Source organism: Nerophis ophidion, linkage group LG02 (assembly GCF_033978795.1).
Source record: "Nerophis ophidion isolate RoL-2023_Sa linkage group LG02, RoL_Noph_v1.0, whole genome shotgun sequence".
NCBI lineage: Eukaryota > Metazoa > Chordata > Actinopteri > Syngnathiformes > Syngnathidae > Nerophis > Nerophis ophidion.
The window spans coordinates 76,783,670-76,802,293 of NC_084612.1; the positions used below are offsets into that span (position 1 = coordinate 76,783,670).

The following is an 18,624-nucleotide window of genomic DNA, read 5'->3' on the forward strand; positions in this document are numbered from 1 at the left end:
ATTTTTCTAGGCTATTTATGCAATATAAAAAAAATTGTGAAAAACTGCATTCATTATGCGGTATTCGGCCTTCGGCCAAGCGTTTAAATTGTATTCGGCTTCGGCCACAAATTTTCATTTCGGTGCATCCCTAAACATTCGTCTTCATACTGCATTAATATATGCTACTTTTTAAACTTTAATGCAGAGAGCGAAATCACAACTAAGTCAATTGACCAAAAGTGTATTTATTAAAGTTATTAAGCATTGGCACAAACATTCATGTCATTTCCAAAACAGAACGTGCAAGACTATCAGAGACATTTTAAGTGTCAAATAAAAATGAGCTGCATAATAGGAAATCAAATAGTATTCGTTCTTCACTATGTGGTATGTTACTACGGACGTTATGAAATTCTCTTCATTCTCTAGCGAGTTACTTTTCTAATGATGCTACATATTAGCAGTAATGCTACTTTTTATAGCAACGCTTTTACCCCACTCTTGACAAATTACGGTTGTCTGTTCGACATATTCCCACTTGAAGCCGAACCACCGGCAGACGACGGACCCCCTGCTGTTTTTATTGGGAATTAAGTCTTCCTTCATTTTGTTATCAGATCCGCACTTTTTTTCTCTTGTATTAACACTTGTACGGCTACGTTAGCATCGCAGCTAATGTTACCCAGTCTGTTACCTCTCTGCTGGGCGAGGGCGTATACGTATGTGACGTATGAGGTGACAGTATGTGACGTGTGTAAGTTTGTGCGCCTGCTTGTCAGTGAGAAGGAGAGACAGGAAAGAGTGAGAAGAGCCTGTAGTGTAATCCCCGAAGTTAAAAGCAACTGCGTGAGAACGTATACTCGAATATTACAATATAGTAATTGTCTACCTCGCACAGAGACAAACCCGCGGTATACTGTGTATATCGATATATCGCCCAGCCCCTAGACACAATGTTTTTGGAGTTTCACTTTTATAATATAATGAATGAGAGAAAAATCTGATGCAAGGGGAAATCTCTGACAATCAATCAATCAATCAATGTTCATTTATATAGCCCCAAATCACAAATGTCTCAAAGGACTGCACAAATCATTACGACTACAACATCCTCGGAAGAACCCACAAAAGGGCAAGGAAAACTCACACCCAGTGGGCAGGGAGAATTCACATCCAGTGGGACGCCAGTGACAATGCTGACTATGAGAAACCTTGGAGAGGACCTCAGATGTGGGCAACCCCCCCCCTCTAGGGGACCGAAAGCAATGGATGTCGAGCGGGTCTAACATGATACTGTGAAAGTTCAATCCATAGTGGCTCCAACACAGCCGCGAGAGTTCAGTTCAAGTGGATCCAAGACAGCAGCGGGAGTCCCGTTCACTGGAAACCATCTCAAGCGGAGGCGGATCAGCAGCGTAGAGATGTCCCCAATCGATACACAGGCGAGCGGTCCATCCTGGGTCTCGACTCTGGACAGCCAGTACTTCATCCATGGTCATCGGACCGGACGGACATAGGAGGAAAAAGAAAAGAAGCGGCAGATCAACTGGTCTAAAAAGGAGGTCTATTTAAAGGCTAGAGTATACAGATGAGTTTTAAGGTGAGACTTAAATGCTTCTACTGAGCTAGCATCTCGAACTGTTACCGGGAGGGCATTCCAGAGTACTGGAGCCCGAAGGGAAAACGCTCTATAGCCCGCAGACTTTTTTTGGGCTCTAGTACAACTACAATTAAACATTCACCTACATAAAACTAGGAGTGTCACTGTAGCAAATGGATGCACGCTTTTGACCACAAACTTAGTCGCTGCTCGGTGACAATTGTCTAGCAGCATTTTTCCATGCGTACTCAGTGGCATAGTGGTTAGACTGTCCGCTCTGAGATCGGTTGGTTGTGAGTTCAAACCCCGGCTGAGTTATACCAAAGACTATATAAATGGGACCCATTATCTCCCTGCCTAGCACTCAGCATCACGGGTTGGAATTGGGGGTTAAATCACCAACAATTATTCCCGGGTGCGGCACCACTGCTGCTCACTGCTACCCTCACCTCCCAGGGGCTGAACAAGGGGATGGGTCGAATTCAGAGGACAAATTTCACCACACCTAGTGTGTGTGTGACAATCATTGGTACTTTAACTAGCGTAGTGACGTCATCCCCACCCAGAAGAATCATTAAGAGAAATGCTCAACAAAATGGCAATTCCAAGGAATCCATACACTGTGAACCGGTTTTGAATAGGGAACCGGTTTTCCATCCCCAAATGTACTATTACATCCCTAGTAGCTTCAGACGGACATGCAACATGTTATCACTTCCTGTAGTTTTAGTGAAGTGTGCCATTACTTTCCTTGGTAATGAATGTGTAAAAGTGCAGTGCTAGTTACCGCACACTACAGCACACATCACATTGTCAGTCAGACCATGACAGTATTTGGATGCACGTGGGAATGAGGTAGCGGCTCGTTTGCTCAACTGTGACTTCACAACTGTAGCTTCCTCTTGCAGTAACATCGCTTTTTCTCATGCCTTTTACACGTGTTCCATAACCTGCCCGCAGTTTCACTTTGTGCTCATCTGAGGGCGAAGCAAGGTTTGGATTTGAGAAGGTAGGATTTTTCTCTCTAGCGCTCAGTGAGGTAAAGAATGGTTGTAAATGTGGTGAGGCTGGATGTGGGGTGATGTATTAAACCAGTCCTTTGGGGCCGTGGTCTGGCAGGCGGCTTCTTTCTGTTTGACTGCATCGCTGAACACCTTAACTCCCCGGCTATGGATTGACCTGCCGTTCCTCTGAAGTATGTTTACTTCTCAGAGACGAGGAAAATGACAACTCACTTGTGACTGGTCAGTATTTTACGTTTGTGCAGGCTGCCTTTTATGAGAGCAGTAGAAAGGCGGTGTCGTTCATGTTGGAATTTTTGCAACGGCAGCAGTGTTGTGTGCTGTCACGTGGTACAATAAGTCCATAGTCTATCGTTATCAAGGTCCACGTTCTCGGGTGTACTATAAAAGGTGACTAAGTCATCAGCTTTGGCTCCCGATGGTCTGGCGTCTAGTTAACAAGATGGTAGCAAATTCAAATACCACGGCCATTAATATTTTTCCCCATGAAAAAATTGCATCCCAGCACTTCTCTTAATAAAGAAAAAAACTGCCGTGCTATTTTGCTTAGAAGGTTTATGTAAACATTTCATCAAGAATCGATAATCCCTCATGCTGATCCCCCATTTTTCGGACTCGGGTGATGGAAGCTGAGCAAAGTACAGGTGGCTAAATGGACGTCTGAAGTAGGCCTTGGCGATTAATCGATATACACGATATATTGCGGGTTTGTCTTTGTGCCATATAGAAAATGACTATATCGTGATATTTGAGTACCGTATTTCCTTGAATTGCCACCAGGTATATAGTATGCGCCTGCCTAGAATTACTGCCAGGTCAAACTCGTTTCGCAAAATAATTAGCGCATGCTTAGCATTACCGCCGGCTCAGGATTAACGCCGGGTAAACCTCGTTTCACAAAATATTATTTTTATTAGCATATGCCTAGAATTTCCCCCGGGTCAAACTCGTCACGTCACGAGTGACACTTCACCTGTCATCATTTTCAAAATGAAGGAGGCTGATTTCAATCATTTGAAATCGCATAAAGGGAAGAAGATTAAGAGCTATTCAGTAGGATTTAAGGTCCAAGCTATTGAATATGCAAAAAAGAACAGTAAGCAGCTATGTTTTATTAATATACCGTAGCTGCGTGTGTCAAATATGAGTCTTTAAATGACTCCCGCCTCCTGGTGGTAGAGGGTGCTAGTGATCCTTCTTGCGACTACTTGGCTGCAGAAGAAGTGACAACAAGCAGCAAGAGTGAGCAGCGATTGTTTATTTTCTCTCTCGCTTGCACTTTTAACATGGAGGATTACATATCTAAAATAAAACAGTTTTCTAAACTGGACTTTCAATCGAAGCATGAGGTAATAAAAGAAGAGCTCCATCGAGACAGAGAGACTTTTAAAACTGAAGAAAGATAAGGAAGACTTCTATAAACAAGTTATCGATGCTTTTGATCAGAAGGAGCTGCGCATGGACTTCATTTATAAGTAAAGGTAAGACCATAATAACGTTTTTTTTATTAAATGTGCTTTTCATGATGGTATCCTTACATCACACTCCAATTTATAAGCGCAGGCCTAAATTTACCGCATGCCTTTGGTAAGTGCTGGAGTGAGAAGAGGTTTTAAAATAATTAGCGCCCCGGCGGCAATTCAGGGAAATACGGTCTACGTTCTCACGCAGTTGCTTTTAGCTGCGGGCATTACATTACAGGCTCCCCTCGCTCTTTCCTGTCTCTCCCTTCTCACAGACAAGCGCACTTTCTTACATACGTCACATACTGTCACGGCATACGTCACATACGTATACGCCCGCACCCAGCAGAGAGGTAGCAGCATGGGTAATGATGGCTGTGATGCTAGCGGAGCCATGCGAGTGGTAATACGAGAGAAAGAAGGTGCGAATGAAGGCAGATTTTATTCCCAAGAAAAACAGCAGGGGGTCTATCGTCTGGCAGTGGTTTGTCTTCAAGTGGGAATATGTGGAACAGACAACCGTCATTTCTCAAGTGTGGTGCTGAAGCATTGCATAAAAAGTAGCATTACTGCTAAATGTCTTTGACAATCTTGCACTTTCTGTTTTGGAAATGACATAAATGTTTGTGCCACTGCTTAATAACTGTTTAATAAATACACTTTTGCTCAATTGACTTAGTTGTGATTTCCCTCTGCATGAAAGTTTAAAAGTAGCATATATTAATGCAGTATGAAGAATCAATCAACATTTATTTATATAGTCTTAAATCACAAGTGTCGAAGAAGAATGTTTTAATGTAGACACATGGAATCATCATACTGCTGTGATTATATGCATCAAGTGTTCATTCAAGGCTAAGGCAAAATATCCAGATATTTATCGTGTATCGCTTATATGGCCTAAAAATATCCAGATATTAAAAAAAGTCTGAAGGCCTTTTCAGATGATGAATTGTGTTCTTGTTTAAGGAGCAGTTAGTTTGCATCCAGCTGCTGCTTCCTTTACAACCCCAGAGGTCCTGAGAACCACAACGGTCATGAAGGTTGAAAAAAAATGGACTCTCCTTGACCTGAGTAGGCCGGTCTTTGCTGTGTCATTTCTCACTATTTATTTCCTCTGGAGCTGGGATATGAAGAGATAAGATGATGCAATGCCCTTCACTTTGTCCAAAACAAAAGTCACCAAATATTAAACTACGTTTTGCAATGAGAACTCCATCCATCCATTTTTCTACCACTTGTTCCTTTCTTGGGGTACTGGAGCCTGTCTCAGCTGTATTCGGGCGGAAGGCGGTGTACACCCTGGACAAGTCGCTACTTCATCACAGGGCGCTATGAGAACTCCCCTATGTCAATTATATTTATGTATTAATATATCATTTAATTTATTTTATATTTTGCTGCTGAACTCTGATCAAAATCCAAGACTTATATCAGAGATGGGCAAATATTTTGACTCGGGGGAGGGGGGGCTCATTGAGAGAAAAAAAATGTGTCAGGGGGGCTAAAGTTAATGTGTGTATAAATTATATATACACATTTAGCTGTGAACAAATCTGCTGTCTAGTATGTGTGTTTAGATCCCTTTTATTCAGGAACACTAATACCAAAAGTCACAATGTCAGAGCTATGACAGACCTCCTCAAAAAAACGGAATGGAATTTTACAGTTTTTTACTGAATGGGAACCCCAAAATGTATATTAAAATAGAGAAAGTGGGATTTACAATATTGACTATGGACAATAAAACACTGAATATTAACAGTCTTCCCAACGTGTCCCGGGTCTTCCCCGTGGCCTCCTACCGGTCTCCATAAGGAGGCGTTTTGGTGGCATCCTGACCAGATGCCCAAACCACCTCATCTGGCTCCTCTCCATGTGGAGGAGCAGCGGCTTTACTTTGAGTTCCTCCCGGATGACAGAGCTTCTCACCCTATCTCTAAGGGAGAGACCCGCCACCTGGCGGAGGAAACTCATTTGGGCCGCTTGTAACCGTGAGCTTGTCCTTTCGCTCATGACCATAGGTGAGGATGGGAACGTAGATCGACCAGTAAATTGAGAGCTTTGCCTTCCGGCTCAGCTCCTTCTTCACCACAACGCATCGATACAACGTCCGCATTACTGAATACGCCGCACCGATCCACCTGTCTATCTCACGATCCACTCTTCCCTCACCCGTGAACAAGAATCTGAGGTACTTGAACTCCTCCACTTGGGGCAGGGTCTCCTCCCCAACCCGGAGATGGCACTCCACCCTATTCCGGGCAAGAACCATGGACTTGGAGGTGCTGATTCTCATCCCATTCGCTTCACACTCTGCTGCGAACCGATCCAGTGAGCGCTGAAGATCCTGTCCAGATGAAGCCATCAGGACCAAATCATCTGCAAAAAGCAGAGACCTTATCCTGCAGCCACCAAAGCTGGCCTGGGAACGCCTCTGGGTCCCCCGGGAAGAGCTGGACGAAGTGGCTGGGAGGAGGAAAGTCTGGGCTTTCCTGCTTAGGCTGCTGCCCCCGCGACCCGATAGCTGGATTGATATTAACATATAAACATTGCTCCCCTTTTACTTCAGACCAGCTCCTCGATAGACATCTTTTACAATCAAGCAAAACACAGCAAAAATTTAACAAACAGCAAAATATGAATGCAAAGGGTATAAAGACTTACAATATGATCAATTCTATGCAGAAATTTGTTGTAAAAATTAGCTTCCGCATACGTTTCAGGCTGGCTGCTCTGAAAACAAACCCCCGCCCACTCTGCTTTGTTCCTCGTCTGAGCTGCTGTGACATAGATTACCGTAATAACTCCTATAATACTAAAAAGCGCAGATTTCAACCATTGAAATACTTTGTATTGTTCAAGACTTACGGTAATTTAAAAACAGCACTGCACATCATAATGGCGGCTACAGTTTGAATGGTAAAGGTCTAAAAAAAACTATGTAGAACGTCCAGTGGGATGGATTGTAAATCTTATTGGGTCGCATGAGGCCCGCAGGCTGTATTTTGCACAACTCTGCATGATATAGTTACCACATAGAAAATGCTGATTAATCAACCTTCTGATTGAAATTAACCAAAAATATTTGCTTCCATTTTACAAACCCCGTTTCCATATGAGTTGGGAAATTGCGTAAGATGTAAAAACAAACAGAATACAATGATTTGCAAATCATTTTCAACCCATATTCAGTTGAATATGCTACAAAGACAACATATTTGATGTTCAAACTGATAAAAAAATTTTTTTTTGCAAATAATCATTAACTTTAGAATGTGATGCCAGCAACACGTGACAAAGAAGTTGGGAAAAGTGGTAATAAATACTGCTAAAGTTGAGAAATGCTCATCAAACACTTATTTAGAACATCCCACAGGTGTGCATGAATTGATGAATACCATGAATTGATTAACGTGGACCCCGACTTAAACAAGTTGAAAAACTTATTCGGGTGTTACCATTTTGTGGTCAATTGTACGGAATATGTACTGAACTGTGCAATCTACTAATAAAAGTATCAATCAATCAATCAATCAATGCAGGCTAATTGGGAACAGGTGGGTGCCATGATTGGGTATAAAAACAGCTTCCATGAAATGCTAAGTAATTCACAAACAAGGATGGGGCGAGGGTTACCAATTTGTAAGCAAATTGTCGAACAGTTTTAGAACAATATTTCTCAACGAGCTATTGCAAGGAATTTAGGGATTTTACCATCTACGGTCCGTAAAATCATCAAAAGGTTCAGAGAATCTGGAGAAATCACTGCACGTAAGCGATGATATTACGGGCCTTTTGGTATTGCATCAAAAACCGACATCGGTGTGTAAAGGATATCTCTACATGTGCTCAGGAACACTTCATAAAACCACTGTCAGTAACTACAGTTGGTCGCTACATCTGTAAGTGCAAGTTAAAACTCTACTATGCAAAGCAAAAGCCATTTATCAACAACACACAGGCTGGACCTGAGCTCATCTAAGATGGACTGATGCAAAGTGGAAAAGTGTTCTGTGGTCTGACGAGTCCACATTTCAAATTATATTTGGAAAATGTGGACGTGGTGTCTTCTGGAACAATGAGGAAAATAACCATCCGGATTGTTATAGGTGCAAAGTTCAAAAGCCAGCATCTGTGATGGTATGGGGGTGCATTAGTGCCCAAGGCATGGGTAACTTATACATCTGTGAAGGCACCATTAATGCTGAATGGTCCATACAGGTTTTGGAGCAACATGTTGTCATCCAAGCAACGTTATCATGGACGCCCCTGCTTATTTCAGCAAAACAATGCCAAGCCACGTGTTACAACAGCGTTTTTTTTTTTTTGTAGTAAAAGAGTGCGGGTACTTTCCTGGCCTGCCGGCAGTCCAGACATGTCTCCCATTGAACATCAAATATGTTGTCTTTGTAGCATATTCAACTGAATACGGGTTGAAAATGATTTGTAAATCATTGTATTCCGTTTATATTTACATCTAACACAATTTCCCAACTCATATGGAAACGGGGTTTGTATTATTTTTTATGGTATTTTAGTTGAACTTGTATTTACATATTCAGTGTTGTAAAATGTTTGTGGTGTTTTCTTTTATTGGTAGTTAAATGCTTTAGAAGATATGCTCAAATACGGATATCCCCTCAGTTTTCTAATCGTTGGACAAATCAGTGTTTTGCATGCATGCGTTTTTTTGTGGCTGCCTGCTAACGGAAAATCTAGTGGAGACTTGGTTAGAAACTGAATCTATAGATTGCATCGCTCTTAACAAGCATAGAATGCTACCGTGTGTCCCTTCCCTATATCAAAAAGTACTAGCTAGTGGCTCCGTATTTCAATATTTAAAAAAAAAAAAAAACAGAAATTTGTAATATTAGCATAGTTTGTTTTGAACATGCAAAGCAATTCAATATGTCGGAAGCAGAATTTATTTAATCCTACCCCTTAACTATATTCAGCTATTTCTGGTAGTTTTTTACTTCTTATGTTTAATGCGCATCAGTTTACCTGGTTTTTCTAAAGTGAAATAAAGCAATGAAAAAGTCCAAGCTTGTGAATGAATAGCTTGTTCAGAAAGTGGAAAGATGAAAAGTAATAATGTTAAAGTACCCATGGTTGTCTCTCACACACACACACACACACACACACACTAGGTGTGGCGAATTACCCTCCGCATTTGACCCATCACCCTTGATCACCCCCTGGGAGGTGAGGGGAGCAGTGAGCAGCAGTGGCCGCGCCCGGGAATCATTTTTGGTGATTTAACTCACAATTCCAACCCTTGATGCTCAGTGCCAAGTAGGGAGGTAATGGCTCCCATTTTTATAGTCTTTGGTATGACTTATGTTTGATATATAACAGAAAAATGACTATGTAATAGTTAATTAATAAGTACTAAATAGAATAAGCGACTGGGATGAAAACCAGCACCTCCAAGTCTGAGTCCATGGTTCTCGCCCGGAAAAGGGTGGAGTGCCATCTCCGGGTTGGGAAGGAGATCTTGCCCCATGTGGAGGAGTTCAAGTACCTCGTAGTCTTGTTCACGAGTCAGGGAAGAGTGGATGGTGAGATGGACAGGTGGATCAGTGCGGCGTCTTCAGTAATGCGGACGCTGTATTGATCTGTTGTGGTGAAGAAAGAGCTCAGCCGGAAGGTAAAGCTCTCAATTTACAGGTCGAGCTACGTTCCCATCCTCACCTATGGTCATGAGCCTTGGATTATGACCGCAAGGACAAGATCACAGGTACAAGCGGCCCAAATGAGTTTCTTCCGCCGGGTGGCGGGTCTCTCCCTTAGGGTGAGAAGCTCTGTCATCTGGGAGGAGCTCCAAGTAAAGCCGCTGCTCCTCCACATGGAGAGGAGCCAGATGAGGTGGTTCGGGCATCTGGTCAGGATGCCACCCGAACGAGGTGTTTAGGGCACGTCCAACCGGTAGGAGGCCACGGGGAAGACCCAGGACACGTTGGGAAGACTATGTCTCCCGGCTGGCCTGGGAACGCCTCGGGATCCCCCGGGAAGAGCTGGACGAAGTGGCTGGGGAGAGGAAAGTCTGGGCTTCTCTGCTTAGGCTGCTGTCCCCGCGACCCGACCTCGGATAAGCAGAAGGAAATGGATGGATGGAAAATACAATAATAATATATACAAATGTAACAGTCGACAGAACTTTGTACAGTAATGGATTATATATGTTGTATGATAACAATGAAAACTTTTGTCAAGTATTGCGTTCAAAACCCCGGCCAAGTCATACCAAAGACTATAAAAATTGGACGCATTACCTCCCTGCTTGGCACTCAGCATCAAGGGTTGGAATTGGGGGTTAAATCCCCAAAATGATTCCTGAGCGCAGCCACCGTTGCTGCTCACTGCTCCCCTCACCTCCCAGGGGGTGATAGTGGGTGATGGGTTGAATGCAGAGAATAATTTTGCCACATCTAGTGTGTGTGTGTGTGTGTGTGTGTGTGTGTGTGACAATCATGGGGATTGTAACTTTTTCAACTTTACAGTAATAGACCTAGACCGGTATTCGATAAGTCATATAACCGACAATAAATGAAAATGAAGTTTTCCAGCGTGGCTAAATCACCATGAGCACGCTTCAAGAGCATTCACGCTTTTCATCGAAGTAACGCATGTTTGTACCATAGCGGAATGAAAAGAAGGGGGTGAATGATCTTGTCCTCAAGGAGTATCTTTGACTCTTTGTGCAGCGACCCGGGGCCGCTGGCATCACACAGTGCAACCACTTAGCATGGAGTAGCTAACATGGACGAAATGATCACAAAACTAAATGCCACTGCACCATTGTGGGAATATTTTAGCTAAACCTTTGGAAAAAAGAGTAGCCAATCAATACCGAGAAGCTTTTTGCCGAATGTGCGCAACGACTACAAGCCTGCACGGCCGCTTGAAACACAACCACACACTGTTTTTTCATATAAACGGCATGTGTGGCGTCCCTTATTGCTTGTGCTAAAACATGCATGCATACATGAAATACACATATCCTTTCACGTTTTATAATCATTACACTAGTATTGTGTATATAGGGGGGCGAGCGTGAGATAACAGTACACAAGTCTTCAACTACTGTTGGTGCTGGTTCCGGCAACTCATAGATAAAATGTTCTCAGTCAAACTGACCTGACAACAAATAACATCAACACAGCAGATACGTGTGTATAGCTTATCATGTGTAGTCCTGAACATTTTTGTTTTGCTTCTTGTTTTTTTTGCCAATGTGTCATGGCCGTTTATGCAAATTAGACAATTACATCATGCCATATCTGGGAAACATTGCAAATGGATAATGACTACATTTTGTGGTGATTGAACTAAACAATCATTGCTACTTTAACTTGAACTTTTAACTTAAAGTTTATGTTTGTGTGGTATTGAAGTCCATTTTCCCATGATTGTGTGTACACAGTGCCTGATGTGAAAGGGGATAGGCATGGGACGTGTGTGCACAGGAGGGAATACTTGTTGTAATTTGGCCAGTTGTTAGCATAATTGCCAGACATTTTGTGACTTGTTTTGGAGTCTACAAATCCATTATATCACTTGAATTTATTTTTACGAAAAAAAAACCCCCTAATTTTTAAGGCGTGTTTGCTTTTATATTTTGCTGTGGTGCTGCGCCACAATCAAATACTACATTAAAAGGAAACTGTGTGAGACCATCATTGTTTTCACCACTGCACAGTTTCCACATGTAAGTTGTGCAGCTGTTTTCAAGCAACTATATTGCCAAAAGTATTTGGCCACCCATCCAAATGATGAGAATCAGGTGTCCTAATCACTTGCCCCGTGTATCAAATCAAGCACTTTGGCATAGAGACTGTTTCTACAAACATTTGTGAAATAATTATTATTATTTTATTTTCGGGTCTCCCCATGTCTAGCATTAAAAGATTACAGTTGGTACAAAATGCGGCTGCTAGACTTTTGACAAGAACAAGAAAGTTTGATCACATTACGCCTGTACTGTATATACCTATACATATATATATACCTATACTGTATATACATACATATATACCTATACTGGCTCACCTGCACTGGCTTCCTGTGCACTTAAGATGTGACTTTAAGGTTTTACTACTTACGTATAAAACACTACACGGTCTAGCTCCATCCTATCTTGCAGATTGTATTGTACCATATGTCCCGGCAAGAAATCTGCGTTCAAAGGACTCTGGCTTATTAGTGATTCCCAAAGCCCAAAAAAAGTCTGCGGGCTATAGAGCGTTTTCATTTCGGGCTCCAGTACTCTGGAATGCCCTCCCGGTAACAGTTCGAGATGCCACCTCAGTAGAAGCATTTAAGTCTCACCTTAAAACTCATTTGTATACTCTATCCTTTAAATGGACCCCATTTTTAGACCAGTTGATCTGCCGTTTATTTTCTTTTTCTCCTATGTCCCACTCTCCCTTGTGGAGGGGGTCTGGTCCGATCCGGTGGCCATGTACTGCTTGCCCGTGTATCGGCTGGGGACATCTCTGCGCTGCTGATCCGCCTCCGCTTGGGATGTTTTCCTGCTGGCTCCGCTGTGAACGGGACGCTCGCTGCTGTGTTGGATCCGCTTTGGACTGGACTCTTGCGACTGTGTTGGATCCATTGTGGATTGAACTTTCACAGTATCATGTTAGACCCGCTCGACATCCATTGCTTTCCTCCTCTCCAAGGTTCTCATAGTCATCATTGTCACCGACGTCCCACTGGGTGTGAGTTTTCCTTGCCCTTATGTGGGCCTACCGAGGATGTCGTAGTGGTTTGTGCAGCCCTTTGAGACACTAGTGATTTAGGGCTATATAAGTAAACATTGATTGATTTAGAATGGGCCTCTCTCAGTGATTTCCAGCGTGGAACTGTCATAGGATGCCACCTGTGTAACAAACCCAGTCGTGAAATTTCCTCGCTCCTAAATATTCCAAAGTCAACTTTATTATAAGAAATGTGAAAGAGTTTGGGAACAACAGCAACTCAGCCACCAAGTGGTAGGCCACGTAAACTGACAGCGCATAGTGCATATACTTTCTGCACAGTCAATTGCTATAGAGCTCCAAACTTCATGTGACCTTCCAATTAGCCCACGTACAGTACGCAGAGAGCTTCGTGGAATGGGTTTCCATGGCCGTGCAGCTGCATCTAAGCCATACATCGAATCCAATGCAAAGCGTGGGATGCAGTGGTGTAAAGCCCGTCACCACTAGACTCTAGAGCAGTGGAGACTCCTTCTCTGGACTAATGAATCACACTTTTCCATCCGGCAAGCTGATGGACCAGTCTGGGTTAGGAGGTTGCCAGGGGAACGCTACATATCAGACTGCATTGTGCCAAGTTTGAATTTTGGTGGAAGAGGAATTATGGTGTGTTATTCAGGAGTTGGGCTTGGCCCCTTAGTTCCAGTGAAAGGAACTTTGAATGCTCCAGGATACCACAACATTTTGGACAATTCCATGGGATGGCACTTTAAGTTCATTTGTGAGTAAAGGCAGGTGGCCAAATACTTTTGGCAATGTAGTGTATGTAGGAGATTAAAAGAGATTTAGAACAGATGACCCTGTAATGTAGCAGGGTCATCTGTTAGTTATGCAGCATCAGCTTCAGCGCGCCAGAACATGTGGCTGTTGAGCGGCTCACACAAGGGTTGTCCTTCCAGAGGGCAAAGTCAGAACTTTTCAGAAGTGTACAAAACCCAGAAACCAGTGAAGTTGGCACATTGTGTAAAGACAAACAAAATACAATGATTTGCTATTCCTTTTCAACTTATATTCAAATGAATAGACTACAAAGACAAGATACTTCACGTTCGAACTGGTAAACTTTGTTATTTTTGCAAATATTAGCTCATTTAGAATTTGGTGCCTGAAACAGGTTTCAAAAAAGCTGGCACAAGTGGCTAAAAAGACTGAGAAAGTGGAGGAATGCACATCAAACACTTGTTTTGTTTGGAACATTCGGCAGGTGAACAGGCTAATTGGGAACAGGTGGGTGCCGTGATAGGGTATAAAAGCAGATTCCATGGAATGCTCAGTCTCTCACAAACAAGGATGGAGCGAGGGTCACCACTTTGTCAACAAATTTGTGAGAAAATTGTTTAAGAACAACATTTCTCAACCAGCTATTGCAAGGAATTTAGGGATTCCACCATCTATGGTCCGTAATATCATCAAAAGGTTCAGAGAATCTGGAGAAATCACTTTACGTGTGCGGCAAGTTGTGACTTTCGATCCCTCAGGTGGTACTGCATCAAGAAGCGTCATCAGAGTGTGAAGGATATCACCACATGGGCCCACAAACACTTCAGAAAACCACTGTCAGTAACTACAGTTGGTCGTTACATCTTTAAATCTCTACTAAGCCATTTATCAACAACACCCAGAAAGGTCACCTGCTTCGCTGGGCCCGAGCTCATCTAAGATGGACTGATGCAAAATGGAAAAGTGTTCTGTGGTCTGACAAGTCCACATTTCAGATTTTCCTGAGGAAATTGTGGACGTCGTGTCCACTGGATCAAAGAGGAAAAGAACCATCCGGACTGTTAGAATGAGAAAGAATTCCATCTGAAAAGCGTCAAAAATTGGTCTCCTCAGTTACCAAATGTTTACTGAGTGTTGTTAAAAGGAAAGGCCATGTAACACAGTGGTAAAAATGCCCCTGTGCCAACTTTTTTGCAGTATGTTGCCGCTATTAAATTCAAAATTTTTCAGTTGGAACATTAGATATCTTGTCTTTGCAGTCTGTTCAATTGAATATAAGTTGAAAAGGATTTGCAAATCATTGTATTCTCTTTTTATTTATGATTTACACAACAGGCCAACTCCACTGGTTTTGGTTTTTGTACTTGCCCTATTCCATACTGCTGTAGTGTGGCTATTTTCTACATAATCATGTGATCCAGGTTATGTACGTAAAGCTAAGACTACTTACATGTGCAGCTATGTAATCTTCATAACACACCTAGTCTAATGAACCATCCAGCTCCTTGCATACTTCCTTACTTCCTGCTACTTGGCAGTGGACAAACCCTAAATACTTCATTAGTGATATTAAATATAACTTTTGAAGCCTTAAATCCATTTTACGTTTATAGTGAAGTCTTCCTTGTTGTTGTCATGTCGCTCTGCGGTGGCCTGCAGGGGATTGTGGATTAAGAGAGGGAAAAATGCTGCGAAAACATGGCCGATAAGCGACATGTGAATGAATGAACTATGTGAGGGTTATCAACGAGAAGCCTGGTGGTTTTGAGGGATGTAGGCGGCATGTGCAAACTTGTGCCGGGCATTGCTGAGTCAAAACATGGCAGGCCATTGTTGGCAACCTTCTTGTGCCGCGTGTACTTCAACGTTGACTCCTGTTCAGTGATTAAAATAAGTATAACTGTTGTAGAGATGATGGGTTGTCAAACTTGTTATTGATTTTAAGGCAAAGTAGTCTCCTTCATCGCCACCTTCCAACACATATCAGGTGTTTCCAGGTGTCTATTTAAGTAAGAGGAACACACCCAGCGGTGGATGAGTCATTAAATAGCTGTAAGCTTGAGGTGAGGCAGCACAAATACTTTTATTGTGGTGACATGATGTACAGCAGGGGTGCCCACACTTTTCTGCAGGCCAGCTACTTTTCAATGGACCAAGTGGAGGGGATCTACCTCATTCTGATACATAGTTTATGTTGATTTATTCATGAAATAGACGTTTTCTACAAGTCAAAGGTGTTTAATGATAATACAAGCATGTCTAACACGTATAGATTCCTTTCTTTCATGAAGACAAGAATATAAGTTGGTATGATTGTGATGACTTGCATTGATTGGAATCAGACAGTAGTGATGACGTCCACATTTTCAAATGGAGGAGAAAAACAAGTCGTCCTTTCTGTCCAATACCACATAAAAGTCGTTGGTTTTTGGCACCTTATTTGTCCAGCTTCCATACTCCTTTTTATACACTTAAGTTAAGTTAAAGTTAACTTAACTTAAGTGTATACAAGTTAAAGTGCCAATGATTGTCACACACACACTAGGTGTGGTGAAATTTGACCAATCCCCTTGGATTGGTGAGGGGAGCAGTGAGCAGCAGCGGTGGCTGCGCGCGGGAATCATTTTTGGTGATATAACCCCCAATTCCAACCCTTGGAGCTGAGTGGGGAGGTAATGAGTCCCATTTTTATAGTCTTTGGTATGACTCGGCCAGGGTTTGAACTCAGAACCTAGCGATCTCAGGGCGGACACTCTAACCATTAGGACACTGAGTAGTTTACAAGTAATACATTGGCGGTAAACTCCGTAGCATCAATCAATCAATGTTTATTTATATAGCCCCAAATCACAAATGTCTCAAAGGACTGCACAAATCATTACGACTACAACATCCTGGGAAGAACCCACAAAAGGGCAAGGAAAACTCACACCCAGTGGGCAGGGAGAATTCACATCCAGTGGGACGCCAGTGAAAATGCTGACTATGAGAAACCTTGGAGAGGACCTCAGATGTGGGCAACCCCCCCCGCCCCCCCACCCCTCTAGGGGACCGAAAGCAATGGATGTCGAGCGGGTCTAACATGATACTGTGAAAGTTCAATCCATAGTGGCTCCAACACAGCCGCGAGAGTTCAGTTCAAGCGGATCCAAGACAGCAGCGAGACTCCCGTCCACAGGAAACCATCTCAAGCGGAGGCGGATCATCAGCGTAGAGATGTCCCCAACCGATACAGGCGAGCAGTCCAGCCTGGGTCCCGACGAGCGGTCCATCCTGGGTCTCGACTCTAGACAGCCAGTACTTCATCCATGGTCATCGGACCGGACCCCCTCCACAAGGGAGGGGGGACATAGGAGAAAGAAAAGCAGCGGCAGATCAACTGGTCTAAAAAGGAGGTCTATTTAAAGGCTAGAGTATATAGATGAGTTTTAAGGTGAGACTTAAATGCTTTTACTGAGGTAGCATCTCGAACTGTTACCGGGAGGGCATTCCAGAGTACTGGAGCTCCTTGTTTTCTTGTGCACGCTAGCTTTCTGAGACTCCTATTTTACTAGCGCAGGCAGGATGAAGCAGTGCTTTTATTGTGAAGACAGGAACTGCGGTCGTTTTTTAGAGATTTGACAGGAAGTACGGCGCAAGAGTCTGTTGAAATAAAAAGTGTTTGCCGCCTTCCTGTCGGTCATTTTTTTCTTAATAATGAACTGGCAGCAGCCAGCGTCATCTCACAAGACCCTCGGGTGCCGTGAATGTCAATCAAGTGAAGATTGATGACAGTTTCGGTGAGACGGTGTGGCGTGGTTGGGAGAGTGGCCGTGCCAGCAACCTGAGGGTCCCTGGTTCAATCGCCACCTTCTACCAACCTCGTCCTGTCCGTTGTGTCCTTGAGCAAGACACTTCACCCTTGCTCCTGATGGGTAGTGGTTTGGGCCTTGCATGGCAGCTCCCGCCATCAGTGTGTGAATGTGGAAATAGTGTCAAAGCGCTTTGAGTACCTTAAAGGTAGAAAAGGGCTATACAAGTATAACCCATTTAACATTTTCCCTTGTGGATCAATAACTCTAATTTTTAGGTCTATTTTATTAAAGCCTGGCTGGCGATCGACTAACACACCCTCCTCCGCCATTGACTGGTAGCTCGCGATCGACGTAATGGGCACCCCTGGTCTACACTATAATCTTGTAGTCACATGACCCGACCACCTGCAACTACTTTGATGGATGAAGCATTGTTGTAGTCCTCATTCAGGCTCACCTCAGTCCTCTCTGCCACAAGGGCGCTAATTTTACTCACACTAGATTTTTGTCGCAAGTCCAGCGTTTCCTTTAATGACAAGTGGGTGATTTGCATTTCAGCATGCTGCCTACATGCCTGTTCCTTATTAGAACCTGGATAAAATAGACCTGCTCCACAGGAAAACACATGATTTTTGGCCCCTGGTCTAGAACTATTTAAGACGTGAGCAAGAAGGCATGTAGTGTCCCTAGGGAATGTGGGTGTAGAAATATGGCCGACGTGGGTGTAGAAATGTGTCACACATTGAGATGACAATGGATTCATTCATCAAAGCAGAAATCAAAAGTTACACACAACATATTTATGCAGAAATTGGCAAAGGGGGCAATGTTGCTGGTTTAGCCCTGCATGTGGAAGTTGTGTTCAATGTTTACACAAACAAGTGTTTGATTAAAGAGTCTAAATCAGGGGTGTCAAACTAATTTTAGATCGGGGGCCACATGGAGAAGAATCTACTCTCAAGTGGGCCGGATTGGTAAAATCATGGCTTGATAACTTAAAAATAAAGCCAACTTCAGATTGTTTTCTTATTTAAAAATAAAGTTAAAAGTTAAAGTACCACTGATAGTCACACACACACGAGGTGTGGCGAAATTAATCTCTGTATGTGACTTATCGCCTTGTTCCACCCCCTGGGAGGTGAGGGGAGCAGTGAGCATCAACTCTGGCCGCGCTCGGGAATCATTTTGGTGATTTAACCCCCAATTCCAACCCTTAATGCTGAGTGCCAAGCAGGGAGGTAATGGCTCCCATTTTTATAGTCTTTGGTATGACTTGTA

The 18,624-nt window shown here is 43.1% G+C and overlaps 1 protein-coding gene and 1 long non-coding RNA gene across 11 annotated transcripts in view; one reads left to right on the top strand and one right to left on the bottom strand.

Moving 5' to 3' along the window:
• Positions 1-18,624, bottom strand: part of LOC133546085 (uncharacterized) — a 424,415-nt gene that overhangs the window by 200,507 nt on the left and 205,284 nt on the right. The gene's annotated exons all lie outside the window — the stretch shown is intronic.
• The window catches only part of slmapa (sarcolemma associated protein a), a 107,682-nt gene that overhangs the window by 18,589 nt on the left and 70,469 nt on the right, over positions 1-18,624 (top strand). The window contains exons 1-2 of one of the 10 annotated variants that reach the window (XM_061891774.1): positions 2,418-2,437; positions 2,543-2,591. The exons of the other annotated variants lie outside the window; for them this stretch is intronic. Of the exons in view, the coding sequence (XP_061747758.1) occupies positions 2,421-2,437; positions 2,543-2,591 (66 nt within the window). The 5' untranslated portion in view covers positions 2,418-2,420. Of the gene's footprint in view, positions 1-2,417; positions 2,438-2,542; positions 2,592-18,624 lie in introns of those variants that run through there. 10 annotated transcript variants of the gene reach the window in all.